At 48.6% G+C, this 25035-nt stretch overlaps 1 protein-coding gene across 1 annotated transcript; it reads right to left on the reverse strand.

Moving 5' to 3' along the window:
* Positions 1-1793: 1793 nt before the first annotated feature.
* IL12B (interleukin 12B) lies at positions 1794-11935 on the reverse strand. Its single transcript, XM_008629010.2, has 8 exons — positions 11839-11935; positions 10570-10983; positions 7511-7595; positions 6372-6647; positions 5482-5599; positions 4365-4558; positions 3484-3629; positions 1794-2273 (listed from the first exon to the last, which is right to left on the reverse strand). The coding sequence occupies exons 3-8, from the start codon at positions 7593-7595 to the stop codon at positions 2151-2153; spliced, it is 942 nt and encodes a 313-aa protein (XP_008627232.1). The 5' UTR covers positions 10570-10983; positions 11839-11935; the 3' UTR covers positions 1794-2150.
* Positions 11936-25035: the final 13100 nt, after the last annotated feature.

A 25035-nucleotide genomic window follows, 5' to 3' on the forward strand; every position in this document is an offset into this window, starting at 1 on the left:
TAAACCCTGAGGAGCAGGAAGGTCCTGGGACCTCTGAGCACTGAAACCAGGGAGGAACCTCAGAGCCCTCAAGGTCTGGGCCAGGTGGGTTCAGTTCAAAGCCGGAGACCACAAAGAAGCCCAGAATTCTCCTCTCCTGCAGGACAGGGCTCAGCAGATCCTTCTGTCACACCCTGGTCCCTTGGCTGGGTCATCCTGAACAGTTTTACAGGCTGGGGATTTGGTATTATTAATAAGTAATAATTAATTTGCCCTGCAGGCATTAAGACAGAAATAGTGTCTGATCCTCTGGTAGGAAAGCAAAGAGTGACATGAACCATCCTTAAAAGATCACAAATTAACCAAATTTTCTTGTTTTCAGGTGTATTTATTATGAGCTCCTTTGTAAACAAGCACATAAGTTGCCTTTATAGCCAAAATAAGACATGTCAACTTCATATTAATAAATACTAACAGGACTTGGAGATAAATTGTCAGCAGTTTTCTGATATGTCAGATACTTCACACATTTCAATGTTTAAATATCTTAAATTACCACCCATTGCTAAGACTGGACAAAGGAAGCGTGGTTGCAGTGAAAAACTTTCATTTCAGTGATTCTGTATCAGATGTTAAGGCCTGAATCCTCAAAGATGTTTCAGAGTATTTTGCCCTCCTGGAAGTCAGGGCTCAAGGCCGGGTGGGATGGAGCTCTGAGCACCCTGGGACAGTGGGAAGTGTCCCTGCCCATGGCAGGGGTGGAACAGATGAGCTTTAAGGTCCTTCCAACCCAAACCATTCCAGGAGTCCATGAAAAATAAAAAGGTTTCAACTCATGCTTCTGCTTCCTTCCAGAGCTGGGCACTCGCTCTGCCAGCAGCTCAGAACAGGAGGAGTTTTCCCTGAGGTTCTCTGGACACCCCAACACATGGTGGGGAACACTTGCAAAGTGGGCTATAAAAATCTCTATTCTAAAATCTGATTTAATTACAAAAACCAGTTCCCAGCTGGGGTCTGGGGGATCTGATGCACTGGGGGTGCAGTTCCAGCTGCCCTGGGGCCCTTGGGGGTTCCTGACTCCTGTGCCCTGTGCCATTCCTGTGGAATTCATTTCACTGCCACAAAATTCCACTGCAGGAGATGCCCTGGGCACCCCTGGACCATGGGAAAAGGGCCTCAGGAGTGGAAGGAGGGGAGGTTGTTCAGGAGGTGATAAATGCAGCTCCTGGCTCCCAGCTCCCTTCATGTTCCTGAGGGATGAGAGGAGGCTCAGAGCTGCCTTCACACCAGTGCTCCCAGTGCTCCCAGTTGGCTCCAGCTCCATGGATCTCTCAAGGAGTGTTCTCCAGCTGGGCATCAGCAGCTGTGGGCACAGAGAGCTGACACAGGGCAGCAGAAATCATCCCCAGGGCTCTGCACCTGCAATTCTTCCTTACTCCAATATCCTGGAGGACAGGGATGGCCTGGATACCCCACACCCAGCTGCTCAGGCAGCCGAGGCCTTCTGTGCTTGCACAGTCCCACAGAAATTAATACAAATGAATATCGACTAGACAAATAATTAAACCATTAAATAATGGAATTGCTAAACAGTTCTTTCAGGAAGTGACTTTCCAAATAAGTTATCACATGAAATGGTTTGAACAGCAACTGCCATCCACTGGCCTTGCAAGCCAACAAATAAATAAATAAATAAATAAATAAATAAAATACTGAATAGATCGATAAATAAATAAATAAACATCACACTAATAAATATCAAACAAATAAATATGAAATAAATATGAAATAAATATGAAATAAATAAAGGCACAATAATAATACGCAGGACATACAATAATAGCTGCCAGCAACCTGTCAAAATCATGTTAATGTAACATGATGGATGCTAAAGGTGTGACTCGAGTCTGGGGAATTTAAGAGCTGCCAAAATCAGGACCACATTCAACTATTACAAAGCAAGATAAGTTATGGCTTCTTAAGAGTCTCAAACGCAAACTTTTCTTCTAACTGTGCTTCTGTTCTTGTGCTAATTCGTTCTTTGCTGTCTCTAGGAGCGCTGTGCCACCCTCCCGGGATCTCCTACTGGTTATCTGTAAAATAAGGCCATTTCCATCAGAGTTCTCCCAGGTCTCTCAGAGCAGGACTCCCCGCCCCGCCTCGGTGCATCCTTACCTGCACAGCGAGGACCACTCGCTCCAGGAGGAGAGGTAGCAGCGGTCCCTGGCCTGCACCGACACCTCTGCTGGCCCGGGGGCTGGCAGCTGCACGGACTGCTCGTCGGTGTCATACACCTGGGGACAGCGACAGCGCTGGCAGGGGGCACGGAACACCCAGCAAAGCACCGGCAGGGCTCACCGAGCCCCCGCCGGGCTCTGGTGCCCCAGAGGCTCCAACCAACAGGTCCCAAAGCCCTGCGGCTTGGGAGAACCTGAGCTCAGCAGAAACAGCTGAAAAGTTCATGTGCCGCTGAGGGTGGTGCTCTGAATGACCCAAACCCACTGAGGGTGTAAATGACCCAACCCCACTGAGCTGGGTGCTCTAAATGACCCAACCCCCAAATCTAAGCACTCATTAAACAAAGGGGCAGTTTATTTATCTGGGTTTTTCTCTTTTTCCTTCTCTTCCCAGAACAGGAACCCTAAAAACCAGAAGTTGCTCCCCCTCAGTACCGCTGAAATTCCCACTGAGGGCTGAGGTGGCACAAGGAGCATCCCCGGACGCAGCAGCTTCCCTTCCCTCCCAAAGGGATCGGAGGAGCCAGTGCTGCCGAAATCAGGGAATGAGCACCGGGGGAACGGCCCCATCTGCTGGTCCGGGCTGGATCCCGTCCCCTGAGGAAAACATTCCCTGGTGCCTTTGGTTTAATCCCCCGGAAAACTGGGATAACCATTCCATGTCTGCTCTCCTGAGTGCTGGACCTAGGAAAGGCAGCACTGGGCGTCAGTGGTCAACTGCCCTGTGGTCAAGTGGTTTTCCCAGTTCTTTCCCAAGCCAGGCCATCGTGTGTCCGAGAGCAATCTGGACACATATTGGAGATTTAACACTGACACAGTTAATTAACTCCATGAATTAACTGGAAATCGGGGGCAAAAGACCAGACTCTCCACAGAAATGCTTCCAGATGAGTCACTGATCCCTTATTTCCAATTCACCCATGAAGTCTGAGCTACCCAGGTACGAACAACACACGAGAACACACGGATCCTGGGGTTCTGAGTTTGGAAATCGGGATTTTCCCACATGAGGCCCCACACAGCCTCCGAATGAATTAGTAAACACAGCTCTGCAATGCTGGGCAGGATTTTCTGTCCTCAGTTACCTCAGGGATCTTCCTGCTCATGGACCTGGGAAGGGCTTTTCCTGTCAGGACAGAATTTGCCACATTTGGGGCTCAGCACCAATTTTTTTTTTTTAACTTTAATTGATTATTCTTGCATACAAAACTTAAATTATGTATACTGTTCAAGCAAGAAAATTGTGTCCCAAATGTTGTGTTTCTACCTGGTATTTGTGTCTCTTTGTGCTTTTAACTTTGACCTTGAAGGTCAAAGGGAAGTAGGAGTTTGGGGTGCTCCAGGTTCTGGGGTACGTCCAGGTCACTGTTCCATTGGTGGCCACGTACTGACACTGGGGGGGATCAGGCTTTACTGCAAGAGAAAACACAGAGGGATTAATTCACATTAACAACTTCCTATCAGATACTGGTGTGTTACTGGTGGTGGTTTTATGGGAACGAGCTTCGGGAGCCTCCAGGTTAAGAGAGGAGTAGCTTTCATTGGTAAGAACTGCCTTGGGTGCTTTTTATGGGAAATTAAGCACATTCCTAGACTCACTCTGGATAAGATCCTTCTTTTTTTGGCCTAGAGGGTTGCAGAGGGCTCTGCTGGACACACAGGAATATCTTTAGCCCCTGCTGACCATTAATGCATTTAGGAAAACCTCTGTTTCTTTGGGACGCTGCCTCATTTTCCTGTGCCCTGTGGCATCATGGCCACAACTCGGAGCTGTCTTAGTCCTGTCCCTTTCTATGAACCTGCCCTGGATGCCCAAATGTAGGAATGGGTCAGGAGCCTGAACCAGTTCTCAGAGCCTGCTGGGTCACTGGTGATTCTCTGGCTTGTCCAGAGCCCTTTCCAACCATGTCCATCCCTTGGACACATGCAGGGAGCTGGGAGTGTCGGGGTGCTGGAGGTCACATGCCAGGAAGATGCTGCTGCTTCACTTCCTCATCCTCCTCCAGCCTGGCATCCCCTGTTCCTGTAACTGGGGCTTGGTGGACATTTAGGGTAGGGCAGGGATTCCCAGGGCTGGGCTGAACCCTGAGTTCCACTGGCAGCAGCAAAATAAAGCTCAGAATTAACCCCCACTCCTGGGCTACTCACTGATGTCCCTGATGAAGAAGCTGGCGGTGTAGTTCTCATATTCCACCTCGTCGATGACCTCCAGGAAGATGTCGATGGGCTGGTGCTCCTCAGCAAAGGCACAGAAGTTCTCCTTGTGGCACTGGGCCGTGTACATGGTCAGGGCCCCCTCGGTGTGAGGCACGGGGCTGCTGCAGGACACGTCTCCCTGGGGGCTGGCACAGAGCAGGGAGAAGCACTGGGAATGCTGCTTTGTCCTGGGAATGTGCTGCCACCACAACAATGTGTGCTTGGGACAGGAATGTTTTGGTTTGCCTGAACTTAGCTGCAGAAAAGGCCCAGTGGGAGCTGTCCCGTTCCCAGGGCTGTGGGATGTATTAATGTCAGACCACAGCCTCACCTCAGCCCTGCCTCAGCAGAAGGAATTAATATTGTAACCTAAACCTCATTTCTCATCGCCACCATCCTGTGGCAAGCTCCACTATCCTCCTTCGTCCCTTGGCCCTCTCCCAAACCTTGCTGAAGAAATGAGAGTTGAGAAGTGTCCACACCAAAAGCTACCAAAGTCCTACCTGAGTCTGATTCTACTTTTGCTCCGAGCAAACTGAACCCCTTGGCAGCTGTTTCTCCTTTAGCAGACTGGAGTGACCTTTGCTGAAGCACTCCATGTTTTGGAGAACCCCCCGAGCAGTGGGAGGCAGGAAATCCCCCCAGGGTTCCCGGCACACATTTCCCTGCAGGTTTCTGCAGGGTTCCTCAGCACAGCCTTGCCTGGAGCCATGTGCCTCTGCCGTGGGGGCAGCCTCCCACTCCACTCTGCACCCGAGCTCTCGTTCTTTCTGGGTTGGCTCCACTTCCTCTCTGCCCTGCACCGACGGTTCTGCTATTGCTTAAGTTACTCAGTGGCTACTCCAGCCCACTTGGACTCATTCTGTTTTCAAGGCTTTATTCATTTCTGAGTGACTTCCATGCCCTTAGGAAGTTAACTTTATCCCAGTAATGACTCAAAACATTTTGGGGATGTTCAGACTTGGAAAAAAGATCTCCCCTTCTGCATGTCCCTAACAGCCTAAAATCCTGCCCAGACTAACACCAAGGGCTGCTCTGTGAGGGTGTGGAGGAAAGTACAAGCTCTTACCCTTTCAGGCTTCTGATGGTGAACTTCACATTTGGACTGTTATTTTCTGTCATCCAGGAACATGTGAAAATTCCAGAGTAGTTCTTTGCCTCACACTTTAGAAATGTCCACTTGGGCTCTAGACAGAGAAAGAAACCAGGAGTTATTTACTCTTCTTTGCCAAAATGGCCAAGGCAGAGAGAAAACAGCAATTCCTAAATTCACCGATTCCCTGGCAGTACCATGAGAGACTCAAATATCAGACACAGATGAGTGAGGTTCATGCAGAAAATGCAAAACTTCCCAGGCTTGTCCCAGGGTTAGCCCTGAATGGAGAGGCCCAAATGACAGCGCTTCAAACCTGGGTCAGGGCCTGGTTCTGTCAAATCTCTGAATCATGGAATCTCCTGAGCTGGAAGGGACCCACAAGGATCATGGAGTTCAACTGCCCAGACCCCCCAACACTCCCACCCTGGGCATCCCTGGCAGCGCTCTCCAAACCCATCCACCCTATCCTGGAGCTCCGGCAGCCTCGGGGCCGTGCCCATTCCCTGGGGAGCCTGGGCAGTGCCCGGCACCCTCTGGGGGAAGAGCCTTTCCCTGATACCCAACCTAAACCTCCCTGGTGCAGCTGCAGATGTTCCTTTGGGTCCTGTCACCTAGCCCTGGTTTTCCAAACCAATTCCTCCCATCCCTCCACCCTATCAGCCTAGAGAACCCCAGATGAATCCCACGGCACCCAATTCCTGTGCTGCTCATCAGCTGCACTGCCCAGAGCCACAGCAGTGATGATTTGCCTGCCACTGTCAGGAAAGCCTTTGAAGAGAACCCTTTTCCAAGGACATTTCCCAGGTGTTCCCAGAGCCTGCACAAAGCTGAGCAGGGACCATCCCAGCATTTTAGGGCCGCACCTTGAAAGCTTTTCAGAATCCACCTCATCATCTGCCCCTTGGAGTCGATTTTAGCGATGAGGAGGAGGTTGGAGTCGAGGACTTCATGGCTCTCCTGGCTCAGACAGGTGTAGTTGCCGGCATCTGGGAACTCCTTCACTGCAGCAGTCAGAGTCTTCCCTTCTTGTTTCCATTCCGAGTCCTTTTTCCAGTAAACTGCCTCCTCAGAGGTGTTACAGGTGAGCTCCACTGTGGTGGCTGGGGCCTCAGCATTCCACTGGGATTCTATGACAAACACTGGCCATGGCCAAGGAAAAATCAGGAGCTGCTCACACAGACCAGGGGGAAGCTTGGGCTGAGCCCTTTCCTTCAGCTCTGTCTCCAGTGAGCTCCGGGTGAATCCCAGTGAGCTCTGGGACCTTCTCAGCACCAGAAAAGGAGCTTTAAGGCTTTACCACAAAGGAGAAACACTAAGAAAGCTGTCAAATGTGGAACCTAAACTGGCAGAGGATACTCAGCTCTAGGAAGTTTGGAAGTCTCCCAAGCTCCCTATGGACACAGGCAAAGTGAATCTTCAAACTCAAAGTTTACTCTCAATGTTGACAAACAGATTTGCTGTTTTCAGCATTAAATCCCTCCTGGGGAACCCCCAGGATGAATATTCTTTTCAATGTAAAAATACGGGGAAAAGTCATTGAAAGAGCAGACAATCTGAATTTAGCAATTTCTGGTAAATCATTCAAAAGAATTGTTTGTTTTTGTTGAGCCTTCATTTTCATTTAATTTCTTTACCAGAGAAGTTGATAAACTACTTCTGGGTTTAGGTGTTACTTTCACAATTAATTCTTCCCTTGTTTGTTTTAGGGCTGTTCCCTAAGGCACAGGAGGCTGGTTTTGCATCCAGGCTGTGTGACTAAGACTTCAGAACATGAGGAGAGGAATGGGAAATAAAACAGTTGCTAATGCAAATAATGCAAATATTGCAAATGTGCTGTTGGAGGACATTTAAAGACATTTCTTTTCCATTAACTCCAATTAATTATTGTCAAACAAATAAACATATAGCCCTGGCCTAAGAAACTGGAGTTAACAAATCCTGTGCTCGTGGCCACAATTATAATTCCAGAGTTTTAGGTCTGAATAAGTAGAGACTTCCTTACCATTTTCCTGCAGTTTCCACTGGGCACTTTCCAGTAGGGCAGCAAAGGACAACAAGGACAGTAAGGCATGGAGGAGGTGAGACATCTGTGGGGAAAAAATGTTATTAAACTTCACTGAGGTTGGCTGAGTGTGCTCCAAAATTGGGCTGCGGCTGGGCAGGGTGACAAGGACACAAATTCAGTCCCAGTGGGCTGAGAAAGATCCTCCCATTCTGAGAACTCTGGGACTGCATTAAAGTGTTCATCTCAGGTTTGTGCTGGAGCTGGAGCCAAGATTTTGATCCCCTTGAGATTCTCATCCCAAGCCAGTTTAGAGAAGGAATCACTCAGCGGGAATTGTGTGAGTGGGTCTGGGCTGGTCCCTCGTTAAATACTCCTCGTGCAGGAAAAGCCCTGCTGCTCCAGTGAGGCCAATTCCATGAACAAGGCACTGGAAGAAAGGATCAATGGGCTGCCCAGGGAGGTTTGGAGTGCCCATCCCTGGAGGTGCCCGAGGAAGGTCAGGACGTGGCACTCGGGGCTCTGGGCCAGGGACAAGGTGGGCATCGGGCACAGCTGGGACTTGGTGATCCCAAAGCTCTTTCCCAACCTCCATGATTCCATTATTCCCCACAACCAAGGCACTGCACTAAAGGATCAATGGACATCAGGTTTCACCCATCCAAAGCCTGAGTTTGGTTCAGCTCATAAGCAGTTCCATTAAAACAATGGATTGTGGATAAACCCAAGGAGCTGCTCAAGGGTTTTGCTGGATTTTGTCTCCGTCATCTCTGAGCAAGTGACAGCAGGACAATAATCAGTGCAGAGCTGGTGCCAGCACTTGCCTGACTGCTCCAGTTCTAGTTCTAGTTCTAGTTCTAGTTCTTAGTTCTAATATCCACCTGATCTCACACAATCTAATTTTATGAATAATTTCAGACAGAAGTCCTCCTGGATTCAGTGGCACAGCCCTGTCTGCAGGAAGGGCTGGTATGGAGATCACTGCTGCTGTATGCCCAACATATAAATGTGTATTTATCCTGAATCTGTTCCAAATACCACCAGAGCTCTCCACGAAACACCAAACACCTCTGCCAAATATTGTCATGACTACTGGGTACATAAAACCTTTAATGACAGGTATTCAGTTGCACTTCCAGACCTTGTTAACTGGAGATTAAATCAAATTAAGGGAAATAGAATCTCTTAAAGAAAGAGATGGTGAATATAATCTCAAAGCCTATTCTGACTACAGTTGGAGGTTGAATGCAACTGAAAAGCACAAAATTAAGTGGTTTGAGTTGGTTTTGCCTCCCAAACCACTCATTTTGTAATGAAAGGGGAGTAGCCCTCCTGATTCCTTGAGGGCAGAGTGGGTTCCTGTGGGCAAATCTGTTCCCAACAGCTCCTGCTGTTCTGAGCATCCTAAATCCTGGTCACAAATCATCCAGTGCCCTTTGGATTTGTACCCAGCTCTTAATGGAGGAGCTACAATAAATTGTCTGGAGGGAGTCCAGGAGAGGCAGCAGCTCCTGTTGAGCTCAGAGAGGAGCATGAGGGGCAGGGAAAAGCCAGTTATCATTGGACAGAAATGACAGAATAATTTAGGTTGGAAAAGAGCTCTAAAATATATCATATTAGCAGTGCATTAGAGTGCTTCATTGCACTCTTAGATTTCAGGCAGGATTAGCTGGAATTTCCAACAGAAAGATTCATTTGGCAACTTTCTGAAAGTTGCTGGTTTCTGTCACAGGAACATGAAATTCATCACCACACTTCATAAACCTGAAACTGAACATCAAAACACAGCTCAGACTGGGGGAGAGGAATGGGACTTGTGCCTCTTCCATTCATCACAATTAAAACCTCCAGGACAGAAAAGTTTCTTTTGGTTTGAGAGAGAAGCTTCATGACTCAGGCTTTCGATGAAAACACTTTAAGTTTGTACGGAAATGATTCACGTTTTAGATGTGGCAGAGCACCCCCTCCCCCATCTCAACATTGTATTGAAAAATTGATCAGAAACAAGCTCAGTTTCTCAACACCACCAGTGAATTCCTGAGCACTTCAGAGATGAGGATGTTCCAGTTCCATATGTTCAGGGAATCACAGAATCCCAGGATGGTTTGGGTTGGAAGGACCTTAAAGCCCATCCAGTGCCACCCCTCTGCCATGGCAGGGACACCTCCCACTGTCCCAGGCTGCTCCAGCCCCAATGTCCAACCCGGCCCTGGGCCCGGCCAGGGACCCGGGGCCAGCCCCAGCTGCTCTGGGCACCCTGTGCCAGGGCCTGCCCACCCTCCCAGGGAACAATTCCTGCCCAATCTCCCATCCAGCCCTGCCCTCTGTGGCAGAGTGAAGCCATTCCCTGTGTCCTGTCCCTCTATCCCTCATCCTAAGTCCCTCTCCAGCTCTCCTGGAGCCCCTTTAGGCCCTGGAAGGGGCTCTGAGCTCTCCCTGGAGCTTCCCTTCTCCAGATGAACACCCCCAGGTCTCCCAGCCTGGCTCCAGAGCAGCTCCAGTCCTGGGAGCAGCTCCGTGGATTCCTCTGGACTCTCTCCAGCAGCTCCAGGTCCTGCTGATGTTGGAGACCCCAGGGCAGGAGGCTCTGCAGGTGGGGTCTCACCTGAGCACAGGGGCACAGGGACAGAGTGTCCCTTGGTGTCCCCTCCGTGTCCCCGCTGCTCTGGAGCTTGAGCGCTGGGACTGAGCCTGGATTCCTTCACTGGGAACCTCCAAATGATTCCTGTCAGGAAGGACCTCTGGACCTCATCTGGGCCAGTCCCAGCCCCAGGCAGGGCCAGGCCAAGGGAACAGAATGGCCATAAAAGGAGTTTGGCAATGCTGCCAGCCCAGAGACACCAATATTGGCCCAATAAAAGGGTTGTCACTGCCTGGTGACACAGGTGACAGCTCCAGGAGCATGGACATGGGTACATCATGTGCTAAACTTTATGAGTACATAAATACTGCCCTGAGGACAATGTCCCAAAACCTATTTAAATCCACGCTCACATAAATAATTCTAAGCTGTCATTCATTTTATCTGACAGCTGAGTAGAGAAGAAAGGAGCACTCACCGTTTCCTGGGAAGCCTCGGGCTGGAGCTGCAGCTGAAGGTTGGCTCTGTGGTGTGGAGGAAACAAAGTCCTGAGTCCCAAAGTCTGCAGAGGAAAGGGGTGCCTTATAAATGCTCCCAACGTGAGGGGAGGTGCTCCTCGCTGCTGAATAGCCACAGGATTGCAACACACGGCCCCAGTTCCTATTTTACATTGGGCCACAGCTACAGCCAAAAAAAAATATTTGGGAGTCCCAGGTAAACTTCAAGGAGGAAATGAAATTATGAGATTGTTTAACGACCTTTAATGGTTTGCCAGTCATTTCCTTTTCTCGCTGGTTTTCTCTCTCTCATTCTGTCTCTTCATCACAGAGGAAGAGTGAAAAGACACCAAATCAACTTCCAAAAGTGTCTGATGGGAAATACAGAATGAAGCCTGAAAGAGAAAGTTCAATAAACTAAAACTCTTTCTACCTGATAAGCATGAGAGAGATAATTACATGACCTCTAATCCCGGCTCCCACATCAATCAGAAGGAAAGGGAATATTAAGTTTTAATTGCTGGTTTCGAGCTGTGTTTGTTCTCTTAATTGAGGCTTAAGTCAACCAAAAAATTAACAATTAGTTCTATCTTAGAGATAAACCCTGATGTTTGCACATTACTATGCTGCAGTTTTTAAATATAATCTGAACCTGATGTTCCTTTTAGACCTCAGGCATAAGAAGAGCCCCATGCCCTACATGGGCTTTGAAAATGAGGAAAGACTTTCTGTGGATTTTTTTTATTATTTGTGAAATAATTGAATTCAATTCTCATTATTTGCCAGGCAAACCAAAACACACTGCTTATGAAAGCAAAAAAAAAAAAAGGTTTGAAACTCAACCTGACAGACTTTAGGAATTAACGGGGAGACACAGCTCAATTCCAGCTGCTTTCCAGGGACAGGATTCCCACAGTGCAGGAACTGCAGTGCCAGAACCCTTCAACAGAATGATGGAGCTGCTGTAGAATCCCAGAATGGTTCGGGTTGGAAGGAACATTAAGGATCATCTCATTCCACCCCTGCCATGGGCAGGGACACCTCCCACTGTCCCAGGCTGCTCCAAGCCCCATCCAGCCTGGCCTTGGACACTGCCAGGGATCCAGGGGCATCCCCACCCTCCCAGGGAACAATTCCTTCCCAATATCCCACCTAGCCCTGCCCTCTGGCAGTGGGAAGCCATTCCCTGTGTCCTGGCACTCCAGGCTGAGGGCAGGCAAGAAATGTGTCTTGAACAGGGTCACACTCACCTTTGGCAGCTGAGCTGTAACTCCTTCCCATCCCACAGGACACAACCCCAGGCCCTGCATTCCCAGGTGGCCCTGGTGACTCCCTGCCGATCCCAGAGTGCCCAACCGGCTTCCCAAACACGGGAATTCCCTGTGCCAGAGCTGCCGGCAGAGCTGGGTGCGGGCGGGGCTCCAGGGAGGGCAGCTCGGGGAGCAGCTCTGAACGGTGCTTCTGGCAGGGAAAAGCTGTTCCCTTCATATCCCAAATGCTGAATCTGGCTCTGAGGGGCACATTGATCCATTCCTGAGACAGAACTGACCGGCAGCCACTGAACTGCTCACCTGAGATCTGTGTCAGTGATAGGATGGAGAAACTGGAGCTCCAGGCACTTCCAAAGGGATCCAAACCATTCCAGGTGACAAAATTGTCCCCTCCTGATCCCGGTCCCTGATTGCCTTTGAAGGCAACTCAAAGGAGGCTGTGCTGGGCACCATTTTTCCATTCTGCTGCTTGTCCTTCCAGGGACTCCTTGGAATGAGGAGCAGGAGGAAGCTCAGGGAACAGTGACCCCCTCCCCTCCTGCTGTAACTGCAGCCCTGGGCACGAGGGAGAAAGAGCCCAGGCTGAGCCGAGGTTGGGCACAAATTTGTTCCCATTTAAGAGAATTTGCAGTGTCCAGAATCCCTTTTGGGATAACACACAACAGCAAGCCAGCAGTGACAGGAAAAACTCCTTTTTGGTAGAAAGGGCCTGTTTCTTAGGGTTTTTGCATTTTGGAATGACAAAGAAATCACTCCCATTCAGGAAAAACCCCTGTGTAACTTAAGGAAAAGGAATAATTATAAGAAGTGTATAATCTGTCTGATTCCTTTTTGAGGAATTCCCTTCAGCCCCTGGCTGGTTTTCCATGGATGTCCATTGGTAGATTCATGCCAAAGATCCAGTTTTGTTCCCATCGTTTTTACTGCAGTGGCACTGCGCAGGGAACACTGTTCTTTGTCTGTAATTCTAGATATGATCCTATAATTGTTAATCTATAATTCAGTCACTTATGTGAATTCATCAGGAAATACTGTGTCATATTAGTGCAGCAAGGGATTTTCCTAAAGAATTCCCATTAAACCCCTCCATGGAATCACCGAACCGAGATCCAGCCTTGAGAGAAAACAAGGCGGGGGAAATATATCCAACTCCTGGCAAAAAGCAAAAGGCTTTATAGACCAGCGGTTAATTTGATTTTGGTACCACTGGAGCAGCTGGCCAGGATGGGCGTGTTGGGATAACACACAACAGCAGCCACAGGAAATGTGGGAGCTGGGTTCAGGCACTGAGGTACAAATAAGGGCAGCAGTGACTTTATGTGCACAACTTCCTCGGAGGCTGAGCTCCCTCTTGTCGCCCCTTCCCTGCTTCCATGGATGCCCTTCTCCTTTGTTCACAGAGCCTAATGCAGAGATTAACAGAGGTCTTCAAGTGCCTGCTCACTTGAAGCATAATTAGTAACACCAATAGTGACTAATTACTACAAATAAACACCTAAGAATTAATTCAAATAAACGCACATTTTCAGAGTGTGTTTGCTTCAAGCCTTCCTAATTCCCTTAGCTCAGCTCTTGTCCCAGGACACATGGAGTGACTTGGTGCCCAAGCTTTATGCCAAGAATCCCAAAAGGCAGTCCTGGAGCACAGATGCCTCTGGGTGGAACTTCCGTGATGGGATGGTTTGCTGTGATCCATCAGAGGAATTTTTAAATATTAAAACATAGAGATTGTGAAAAACTCTTTCGATGACAGCCTGGTTTTCCACTATGAGCTCATTGATTCTGAAGGGGAAATTTGGAGGGGAGCAGCTTCTCCCCACCTTCTTATTCTGCTTCCCCTATGACACTGACAGAGAATGTGCAAACCATGTCCATGGTTTACTCTAATGCCAAGGAAAAACTCCTTCTTAGCAGAAAGGGCCCGTTTCAAAACAGGTTTCTTTTCTTAGGGTTTTTGCATTTTGGAATGACAAAGAAATCACTCCCATTCAGGAAAAACCCCTGTGTAACTTAAGGAAAAGGAATAATTATAAGAAGTGTATAATCTGTCTGATTCCTTTTTGAGGAATTCCCTTCAGCCCCTGGCTGGTTTTCCATGGATGTCCATTGGCAGATTCATGCCAAAGATCAAGTTTTGTTCCCATCGTTTTTACTGCAGTGGCACTGAGAAGGGAACACTGTTCTTTGTCTGTAATTCTAGATATGATCCTATAATTGTTAATCTATAATTCAGTCACTTATGTGAATTCATCAGGAAATACTGTGTCATATTAGTGCAGCAAGGGATTTTCCTAAAGAATTCCTGTTAAGCCACTCCGTGGAATCACCGAACCGAGATCCAGCCTTGAGAGAAAATAAGGCGGGGGAAATATATCCAACTCCTGGCAAAAACCAAAAAGCTTTATAGACCAGTGGTTAATTTGATTTTGGTACCACTGGAGCAGCTGGCCAGGATGAGGGTGTTGGGAATCTCCCCCTCCTTGGGTGGAGAGGACAGGAGGATGGGCAGGAGATCACTGAAGCTTGACCTAATCAAGATGAGGCTGTTGTAGTTCCTCAACATTCAGATTAGAGCTGCTGTTCAGTGCAGGATGGGGAACTGGAGTCCGTGCAGGCACAGAGCAGCAGCTGGTGCCCCCTGAGAAGGGGAAAAGGAGATTTCATCTCTTGGTCCTGCTCCCTTCTCCCCCAGGACATCCCTCAAGGCTTTGGGTGTCTCTCCACAAACTCCTGGGCCTGGAGACAACACCAGAGGGATAAAAAGAATGGGAGGAAGGAGCCAGAAGTGTCTTGCACAAGGATTTTTAAAGAAAGGCAAAGCGAGGTGTGACATTTCCAAAGGGGGTTAAGAACCAAATCTCATTTTCTGCAGTAAATGACTCTGTAGAGTCAATGGGATTTGGGCACTTAAATCCATGAGATGCTTTTGAAAATCCTTATAGGTGCTCAGAGAATGTGGGGCAGGGATCCCAAAGGAATTGGTATTTCTGATAGATTCATTGCAGAATTCGAATTTTCAATCCTCTCTGACACAGGAGCACAGGAGGTGCTTCCCAGGGAGTGCAGAGGGAGATGGTTCAGTGCTCTCCAAAGCATCACTGCTCCCTCTGAAACCAGCCTGGTCCCATCATAAACCTGACACCGAGACCAGTCTGACACTGAGATAAACCTGAAATTGAGATAAACCTGACACTGAGACCGCTCCGACAGCACCCAGCTGGGGGAGCCAGCTGCAAGCCGGGCTCCTCACTTGGGCTCCACTCACTTCTCGTGGGCTGTTGTAACTCTGAATTCCACCATCCGCGGAGCTTGGCCTTGTTACAGTGCTGGGGGTGGGGAAATAACCCTGCAAACTGAAAGTCAAGGGAAAAGCCCAGTAAATTCATTTCATTGACTGAAATTCAAGCAGCATTTCTTTGTCTGACAGCTCCTATAAAAGGAGTGTTCAGACAAAGCCAAGCCGGGCCATTCCGAGTGCAAGGAGAGTTTGGACAACGCTCTCAGGGACAGGGAGGGGTTGTTGGGGTATCCAGGAGTTGGACTGATGATCCTTGAGGGTCCCTTCCAACTCAGGATATTCCATGATTCTATAGTTAGAGCTCTCAGGGATATACCTGGAAGAAAAGGGAAGTTGTGACAACTTCCTATTTTGCTATTAATTATTAATGTATAAATATTTATTTAATGCTAAAGCCTGGAGAGCCCAACTGAGAATGGGGATACCAGCATAAGGGATTCCAGGAGTTCACAGGAAGATTCAATGCCCAGGCAGGATCCAGGCAGCTTGTTTTCATCTGTCAGAAAATTCCAAGTTCCTCAAGGTGGTGAAAAGAAACTTTAAATTATGTAATAAGAACTCTGACACCTCCCATGACTGTGAGGGAATGAGGTCATACAAGACCTATTTGGAAAGCAAAAACATTTCACCAGTGAACCACTGAAGCATCCCTGAACTTCTGAAAGCCAAAGGAAATTTTGGAATTACTGCAGGAGTTGCTCTGTGGCATCACATTCACTCCTGTAACTCCTTTGCTGAAGTCACGTTGTAACAAATGGGACAATGCTGTTACCACCCCTTAAAATGAGAATTCAGGAGCTCTGACACGGGAGGGTTTCCACAGCAGAGGGAGGGGTTATAGAATGGCAAATCCTCCTCCAGCTCAATTTCTTGCTACCACTCATTTCTGACTGGGATGGGGCAGATTTTGGTGCTGAAACCTCAGGAACTGTGACAATCTCCATGGTCCCTGTCCTGGGCTGTCCCAGGGCTGCTCCAGGAGCACATCCCAGTTCCTGCAGCTCACTGGCACCAGGCTAAAGAACTGCAAATAATTCAGGGTGAGGAGAAAGATTTGCATGAGGGAACTTCCAGCAAGGACTTTACCAAGAGAATGATGAAACCTACCTGGACTGAGCACATCTGTTCCTGCTCAGGCCAGGGAGGATGAGGATGTGCCTGGAGTTGCTCATTTTGGGAATTGCGCTCCCTTGCTCCTCCCTGTGCTCTGACACCACCCTGGTTAAACACCTCAACAGCCCCAGAGAACAGGCACCCATCACCCAGGTGGAATAATTGACCCATGCCAGTAAATTCCTGGAGCTGAGCAGGAATTTGGTGATTTGCCTGAGGAAGTATGGAAAAAAAACCAAACCAACAAGTAAAGGATGTGTTTCACATTTAAAATGCTTGTGAATTTGTACTTTGGGTTGTTTTTTGCCAAAAAATGGAACATGATGCATTTTTTTTTGGGATTATCCTGTACACAGGGCTATGGAAACACAACTCAGATAAAAACCACTGCTTTTTTTGCACGTCTGGGAGCTCATCTGACCCTGTGCCAGGAGACGAGATCTCTGCTGGGTTCTGCTCTCTTTATGGGCAGGATATGAAGGGAGGAAACCAGGAACTTCCAGATTTCAGGGAGAAGAGGATGTTTTCCTGGTCAGTAAGTAAATCAGCCCTGCAGCTCTCACACAGCGAGTGGGGACTCTGCTCTGTCACTTCCTCACTCTGCTCTGAAGTTAACTGGCATTTATGGGGGCAATCCTCGCTCTTCCTAGCTGGAGAATTAAACTCAGTCTCCAACCCCACAAGGCAGAGCATAAAAATTCATTGGCCCCAAATCCATTTGTTTATAAGCTATTACAGCCAAAAATTCATCACTCCACTTTTCTCTTTCTATTTTAATTGGCTTCCCCTGCTTATTCCTACAGGTGAAACCCCCAGGACGCTCCTGGGAGTGCTGGAACAAACCCCAGTCCCCGTGTGGAGAGCTCAGTGAGTGACACAGGAGGCCCTGACGTAACCCAGGAACTGGGGACTTCCTTTGGTCTCCACCAAAGCTTCCCCCAGCACCAGGGAGTCAATCAAGAGTGGCTTCCACCACAAGGACACGACTTCCTTCCCGTGGTGGCAGCGACTGCAGGCGCTCATCTGGAAATCCAACACCTGGCTCTGCTCCTCATGGGCAGAGGCTTTGCTTGGACCTGGGACTGCCACCCTGTGAATTCCTCTGATACCCTGAGGGAAAGCTGGGCTAGCTCCCAATCAGTCCTGGAATTTGTAAGGGAGGGAGAAGCAGCGGGAAAAGCCCTGCATTGCAGAATCTCTCTGTAAACACACCCGTGACAAGCTCGGCAGTTAAACATTGACATTCTTAGGCAACACTTGTTTGTACCTGTAATAACAATAATATCAGCTTTAAACTTCCTGTTTCCATTTCCTTCACCTCTAATTAATGTCTGAGATTAAGAATCGCTTGAGAGAGCTTCAGTCTGGCACTTGCAACAATAAATCCCTTTGTCAAAGGAATTGTTTGCCCTGAGCAAATTAGCTTCAATCCTGATTGATGTCAGTTCTGGGATCATGTTTGGAGAGTTCAGCAGAAAATCACTTTCACTAGAGTGCAGCCCAGTATAAACCAGTTTCTGGTGCTCAGAGAGGGGATGGAACACACTGCGGAGGAGAATTTTTCCCTCAAGCAGCTGAATTTAGTGAGCACTCTGCTCAAGTGTTCCAAGCATCCTCATGGAAGGGCACTTCCACCTGGACCTGAAGGGAATTCCCTGCTGCCTGAAAGGGCAGGCAGTGGTCAGCATGGTGAGCCTGGCACTGCTCCATGGGACCTGGAAATGCTCCAAGGATCCAGCACTGCTCCTTGGATCCAGCACTGCTCCGGGGACCTGGAACTGCTCCATGGACCTGGAACTGCTCCAGGCATCCAGCAAAGGGCAAAGTTTGTTCCCAGCTGGGAGGTGGCTCCACACCTTTGTTCATAAAGGCACAGGCAGGGTTTGGGAAGAGCCAAATCCCGAGCAGCCCTGGCTTCCCACTGGGACAATTCTGTATTTACCATTTCGTTACAGGGGCTGCATCTGCACTGCCCTTACAGGGAGGAGAAATGAGCAGAAAGGAACCTCACAAACATTGCAATTAATATCTGATGCACAAGTGTCTCCTCAGAACAGCTGTGGCTGAGCAGGGGAGAGAGAACTTCGCTCTCTTGCACTGCAGGTTTATTTATCTGTAATAAACCAAAAGAAAGGGAAAGATGGGGATGAAGAAACCCACAAATTCTACTAAATAACCTTGGTTTTTGTCAAAGGAATGAAGGTCCCATTACCTCACTGCTGCTCACCTCAGAGCTGAGCCAGAGGCACCTGGGTTGGGAAATCAGAATCAGAATTCCTGGCAAGGCAGAAATGTGGTGGGAAGAACAGAACTACAATTCCATGGCATGAAACCAGTGCAGAAAACGCTGTGTGAGTCCTGTGCATCCTCTGTCGTCACTACAAACACAAACCATGAGACTCCTCACCTCCACTTCTCATTTTATATAAAACCCCCAACATCCCTTGTGTTGAAGTCCAGCAGAATGCAAAGCAGCTTCGCTAACATTCCTCACCAACCACTGCAGCATGTCTGCATTTGGGAAGGAAAATTTCGAGCCACTTCTCTTAAAAGAACTGAGATTTTCAGTTGGAAGGGGAATCCTGGTCAAAATTAAAGCAGAGAAAAAAAAATCCCCTTTGTTTAACCTTGGGGAGGTGGTGGAGTCCCCATCCCTGGAGGTGTCCAGGGAACAGCTGATGTGGCCCTGAGTGCTCTTTATCCTGATCCCAATCCCAACAAAAGCCATTCCAGGTGGTGCCACTGCTGCCCTTGGCTGAGAAGCTGAGCTGGAATCTCCTTAGGATCCCACTGGAGCACATGGGGAATAAAACAGGCACTATCCCCTTAATTAATTGAAAATTCCAGGTGACGCTCAGGCTCTTTGCTAATTTCCAATAATTATCAATAAATGCCAGCAGTGTGGATGCATAAATAGCCAGGAGAACATTGCCCTTCAGAAAGGTTTGGGCTGGGCTGAAAGGGGAAAGTGCTGAAATTTGTTCAAATCAGTTCAGGTTTGGGCAGCCAAAATGGCCATACAGGGACAGGGACGATTTCAGATTTCTTTGGAAACAGTTTAAAGTCTCACCATAATTATTGGGAGAACAACAGGCACTCAAAGTTGTCTTGACAGATTTGGGGAGGGAGGCAGAGAGAAGAAATAAAGAAAATCAGAAAAACAAAGAAGAAAACCGAAGGAAACAGAAGGAAAGAAAAGTGGAAACATTTCAAGTAAAATTTCAAAATCTACTTTAGGGGTATCTTATTTTTAGGGACTTAAAATTACTAACAAAACCCAGTCCAGGTCCATGTTGCCTGATTCTTCCCAGATGTCTGGATCTCCTTCCTGAGGACTTTCTGAGGTAATGAAGCATTCGGTAAAAAAGAAAATTCCACCTTCACTCACAATTTCACTGAAAAGAAACTCCCTCGCTCTGAGTTTCGGCAGCGTTTTTTTGTTGTTTTACAAACCTGGTGTAGATGTAAAAACTGTGGTGAAACCGCAGAGGGAAAGAGGAAGCAGAGCCCAGTATTTCCCAGGTAACTCCAGGATGTTCTCAGAGAGAAACAGCCCAAGGATGTGGTGGCTTGGCAGTGAAACAGGAGTCAGCAATCCCAGGAATTCCTGGAGGCTGGGAGAGCCCTCCCAGCCCACCGCATCCAGCCTTGTCCCCAGCCCAGAGCTCTGAGTGCCACCTCCAGGAATTCCTTGGGCACCTCCAGGGATGGGCACTCCAAACCTCTCTGGGCAGCCCCTCCAGTGCCTGAGCACCCTTTCCAGGAAGGAATTCCTCCTGGATAATCCATGAGTTGCTGCCCGGAGGGAGGTGATGCTGCAATCCCAGCGGGGATCTGTTTGCCTGGGATCCCCCCTCAGCCTGGCATTGCCCCAACAGGACTCAGCCCCCCCCCATTCCCAAAGTTTCAGTTTGGAAATCCCGGCACAGTTTGGTTCTGTCCAAGCTTTGCTGTTTCCTTCTGAGAACTCCCTGGCTGCCCCCTCCTTGTCAGAGCTTCTGAGAGGTTCTCGAGGGATGTAGGAACAGCTCCAGTCAAAACAACTCTGTGGTTTCAGTGACGTGCTGGGAATGGCACCAGAGGGGTGCAGAAGTGCAGCCTCTGTTATGTAATAAATGAGGAGCCTTTTGGGGCAGACGTCAGCGAGCAGTGGCTGCAGAACTTCCCCCACAAAGGGCTGGGAGACCTGGCCTGACCTCAAACCCACAAGCCTGAAACTGGCTCCTGTCACAGCAGAGTGAGCCCTTGTCACTGTGCTGGAGTGTCAGGAGTGTCTGAGGATGGGGCATCTCTGCTGCCTCAGGATTCCAGAATCACTGAGCTGGAAAAGCCCTCCAGGACCACTGAGTCCCATCTGTGCCCCGTCCCCACCTTGTCCCCAGCCCAGAGCACTGAGTGCCACCTCCGGGTGACACCTCCAGGGATGGGCACTCCAAACCTCCCTGGGCAGCCTCTGCCAAGGCCTGACCTCCCTTTCCATGAGGAAATTCCTCCTGAAATTCCTAATACCGCTTCTCAGCCAGATCTTCCCTGGGTTAGAGACACCAATTTTAACACAAAATATGAGGTTTATGTAATTTGGTGATGATCAGGAGCACTGGATCTAAGGATGTCCAGCCTGAGCCACAGTCTACATAGATTGCACTGGATTTTCTATTATAGACCACGATAAAGAAACTGATTTTCTTCATTTGCTAAGGAAACCTTTTCAAATATAAATGTCCAATACTTTTATTGACATAAAACCCCACCACTCTACAATGGACATAAACCAAGCAATTCTTGTCATGTATTTTCCATGTCAACACAGTCCTGTACCTGGGAATGGTGACTTGACCCGGTTTTGGAGTCAGGATTTGGTTTCCAGGTGCTGAAGATTTGCAGTTCTCTCTCTGCTCATTTAAATAACAGAATATTTAACTCAGAATGAACAAATCCCTTGTGTTCAACTCCCCAGGTCAGGATTCGCTCCTGGTATTTATTCCCGAGACTTGGGAAATGGCAGCAGGACTTAAAGTGGAGATTAAATACAAACAAGGAGGATTTTCATTTCATAAGAAGCAAAGCTAAATGGACACAACTCAAAAATTCTCATCAGTGCTTAGCTGGTGGCAAAGTAAAACATCAGAATGAAGTCTGAAGATGATTTTTTTCAATAGAATTTTCAATTTGACAGAAAGGCACCAATTCTCTGATACACATTCCTGATGCAGCTGGAGCTGTGGGACTTTGATCCCCCATATCCACAGCACCCCCTTGCAAAGGCAGTTATTCCTGCGGGCTTTTACACACATGTAGTAATTAACTTATGATTTCAGTCAGCTTTTGTGGCTGTTCTGTCAGAACCTCGCAGCACTTTCAAAAAGCAAACCCAAACTGAAAGCACGGAAGTCCCACCGTGTCACGTTGTCACTGTGTCACCAGGAGCCTCTGGGCACCCCCGGAGGAGGCAGAGCCAGACACGGGGACAGGAAGGAGGGCAAGGAGGAGTCATGGCCACGATTTGAATAAAAGCTTTTGTTCCTGTGTGGTCACCAGCAGCAGCCCCAAGTTCTCCCTGCCAAGAAGCTGCTCCAAGCTGGCCCAGGGTTGGCCCCGCTCCCTCTGCCCACAGTCCCCACCCCGTGCCCATCCTGTCCTCCCCAGTGCCCAGCCTGCCAGTCCCTGCCCCCCTGTCCTCCTCACCCCTCTGGTCACAAGCTGGGTTTCATTCCCATGGGGAATGTCTGGAATTCCCAGCCCCACTGAGTCTCTCACTCCTTTTCATTCCCTCCATGCTCCCTTCCCTCACGTGCATTCAGCAAAACCTCCTCTGCTTTAAGGTGATAAAAATAAAGCTGCATGAAGCACTTGGCTTGAAGCATGTGCATTGCCTGAAATTTGCACATTTTACAGCCATTTTTAACTTCTTGTATTTAATTGCAGGTCTTGGTTTGCCCTTTGTTTTATCTGCCATGTTCAACCAGACCCTGAACTCCTAAAGCTCAGTGATTCCCAAAAAAGCCCAAGAGAAGCTGCAGTTTATCTGAACTTTGTGAGCATTTTCTCCAAATTCAGGCCTCATTAACACTTTTGAGATCGCTGCTGGCATCAGAAACTTCAGCTGTGTTGCTGACATTCAACTTGGGCAATGAATGTATTTTCCACCGTGACTCCCAGCCTCACTTCTGGTGCCAACAACATTCACATGACCCAGTGCGAGTCTGCGAGGCCATGAGGTGACATCGAAACAACATCCTGCCCATGGCTTTCTTTAAGAAATGAAAAATTGTTCAAGCCCAAAGCTTGGCCAACTTCAGACCAAAAGAACTGAACTGGGGGAATAAAACCCAGGAACCTGCTCTGGACACGGGGATTGGCTTTGGGCACCCCTGCAAAGGGCACACAATTGCTGTTATGGGCTAAACTGGTCTTTTTATCCCACTGGTCTTTGTCCTGCTACTCCAAGACAGCTCAGCCATGGTGGAGGCACCACTGGGATAACAGAGTTGGGAAGAAGGAAAAATCCTGCACTCCATGGTAAAAACAGAATGGGATTTTCTCTCACTGTGGCACATTTGTTGTTTTGGAAGAAAAGGCAAAAATGGTGAGAGGAATGGGGGGTGCAGGAGAAGGGAAAGGACACCCTCCACTGTCCCACGCTGCTCCAAGCCCCAGTGTCCAGCCTGGCCTTGGACACTGCCAGGGATCCAGGGGCAGCCACAGCTGCTCTGGGCACCCTGTGCCAGGGCCTGCCCACCCTCCCAGGGAACAATTCCTTCCCAATATCCCATCCAGCCCTGCCCTCTGTGGCAGAGTGAAGCCATTCCCTGTGTCCTGGCACTCCAGGCTCTTCTAGTGGGGTCTGGCATTCAGAGACACCCAAAGCATCAGCGCTGTCACAGCTCAGTGCCCCAAGAACTGATTCACAACAGAAAATGGTACCTGGTGCCACTTCCCCCTTCCACTTTTGCAACTCCCTTCATTATTTTAATAGTCCCATCCAATCATTTTTGCCTTCCCTCCAAGAATTTCACGTTGGCAGTCTCAGCACTCTCAGTCTCAGGGGGGATTCACCAGGGTATTTGATATTGCAAAATTAAAATACTGACAGATTCAGTTACCTGACTAAAGGCACACAACCACACCATTTGTTTCTGTCATGTGCTCCAGCTACAACCTCAGTCCTCTTCTTTTAGGCAAATAACTTTCAAAAGGGGAAAGAAATCGTATAAAGAATTTCCATCTTCGAGGATGACATTGTGTCTTTTACCTCTGAGTCAGAAATTCACTCCCAGCTTTAATCTGCAGTGACTGAGCTGCCAGGGGGAGCTTCATAGAAAGCGGAGCAGTTTCAGGGCACTTTCTGATGGATAAATCCCCATTAGAGACTCAGACCAAGGGTGAGTTCACTTGCAAGGCTGAAGCTCACGATTCTTCTCAGAATGAACAAGCTCCAGAGCAATTCCTTAAAAAATCTACAATCACTCATTTTCTTCACTCTACTTCCTTTTTTGTTATTTTCCCTGTATTCAGTTCAAGTTTTTGGCTGATTCAGAAGCCTCTGGGCAGTTGTGCCCATTCCCAAGGCTCTGCTGAGCATCCACCCTGCAGCTCCTCCGTGCCCAAAGGGCTTCCAGAGCAAAAATAGAGACTTGGCTTCTCTCCTTCTCAGGGAAGGGCCAGGTTGGACAGCAGCAGAGGAAGGGCTGGAGGTGGCACTCAGTGCTCTGGGCTGGGGACAAGGTGGGCATTGGGCACAGCTGGAACTCGATGGGCTGGGAGAGCTTTTCTCAGCTCAGGGATTCTGTGAATTGGTTCAACACCAAACATGTGAGCAAAATGTGGCCTCAACTCCATTTCTCTAACAGAAACCAAGGGCACAACCCAAAAGGTCGAGCAAAACCAGCATCTCCTCATTCTTGCAGAGATTTTCCTCATTACCTGGGGTGGCACGAGGGCAGAACCAGCCCTACAACCTCCCTTCAGAGCAGAGGCCCTGGGGGCTGTTGAAAGCAGACCAAGCATTCTGAGGTTGGGGCTCACTGGTTCCTGGGTTGGCTCTGGGTCGCTGAAGGCTCCTCCTGCAGCAGCTCAGGCTCACCCCAGGCAGGTCCAGGGTAAAACCTGCAGGCTCAGCCCTCTGAGTCCCATCCCCTGCTGCTACTCCTGACCCCAAACTGTGTCCAGGGACACAAAGAGAGTTCTCCCTTCATCTCTGCCTCCTGTTCACAGCTCATTTATCACTTTGCTTAAAAAAATAACCCTAAAGAAAATCTGGCCCTTATTTTCCAAGCCCCGTGTAAGTTGTTGGTTGATTTTCTCATCACCAGCAGCAGATCCCAAACAGACACATCCCCAGCTCCCCTCCCCTCTCACCCTGAACCTCACCCTCTCCCTCTCCTCCTGGCAAACCCCAGTTTCCCTGGAGGTTTCCCTGCTCTGGAGAAGAGCTGCTTTGTGCATCCCCTTGCTCAGGCCCTGTCAGAACTCCTCACCCCCAGCATTCCCAGGGCACAGTCTCAGTTCTGCAATGTTTGCTCGGGAGCCTTTCAGACTCAGACAGTTTGGACAAAATCAGTGTGGTTTGAGGAAAAAAAAACCCACACACATGATCACAAAGCCGAGTCAGGGCTGAGGAATGGCATCATCTTCTTGAGGTGAACAAAAATTCCATGTTTGCTTTGAAGTATTTATGAGAAAGAAACCTTTTTCATTGAAAAAGCTTCCTGTGGAGACTCATTGCAAACAGAGAGAGTGAAATAAACTCTCGGCTTCTGAACCCT

The sequence above is a fragment of the Corvus brachyrhynchos genome, unplaced genomic scaffold (assembly GCF_000691975.1).
Source record: "Corvus brachyrhynchos isolate BGI_N302 unplaced genomic scaffold, ASM69197v1 scaffold21, whole genome shotgun sequence".
NCBI lineage: Eukaryota > Metazoa > Chordata > Aves > Passeriformes > Corvidae > Corvus > Corvus brachyrhynchos.

Bases quoted from the DNA above. Each gene is read 5' to 3' on its own strand.
- IL12B (XM_008629010.2), bottom strand. From the start codon at position 7,595: ATGTCTCACCTCCTCCATGCCTTACTGTCCTTGTTGTCCTTTGCTGCC. The intron at 5,600-6,371 runs GTGCGGCCCTAA...TTCTCTGTCTAG, and splicing joins GATTCTGAAAAGCTTTCAAG to AGCCCAAGTGGACATTTCTA. The intron at 3,630-4,364 runs GTGAGTAGCCCA...TTTCTCTTGCAG, and splicing joins CTTCTTCATCAGGGACATCA to TAAAGCCTGATCCCCCCCAG.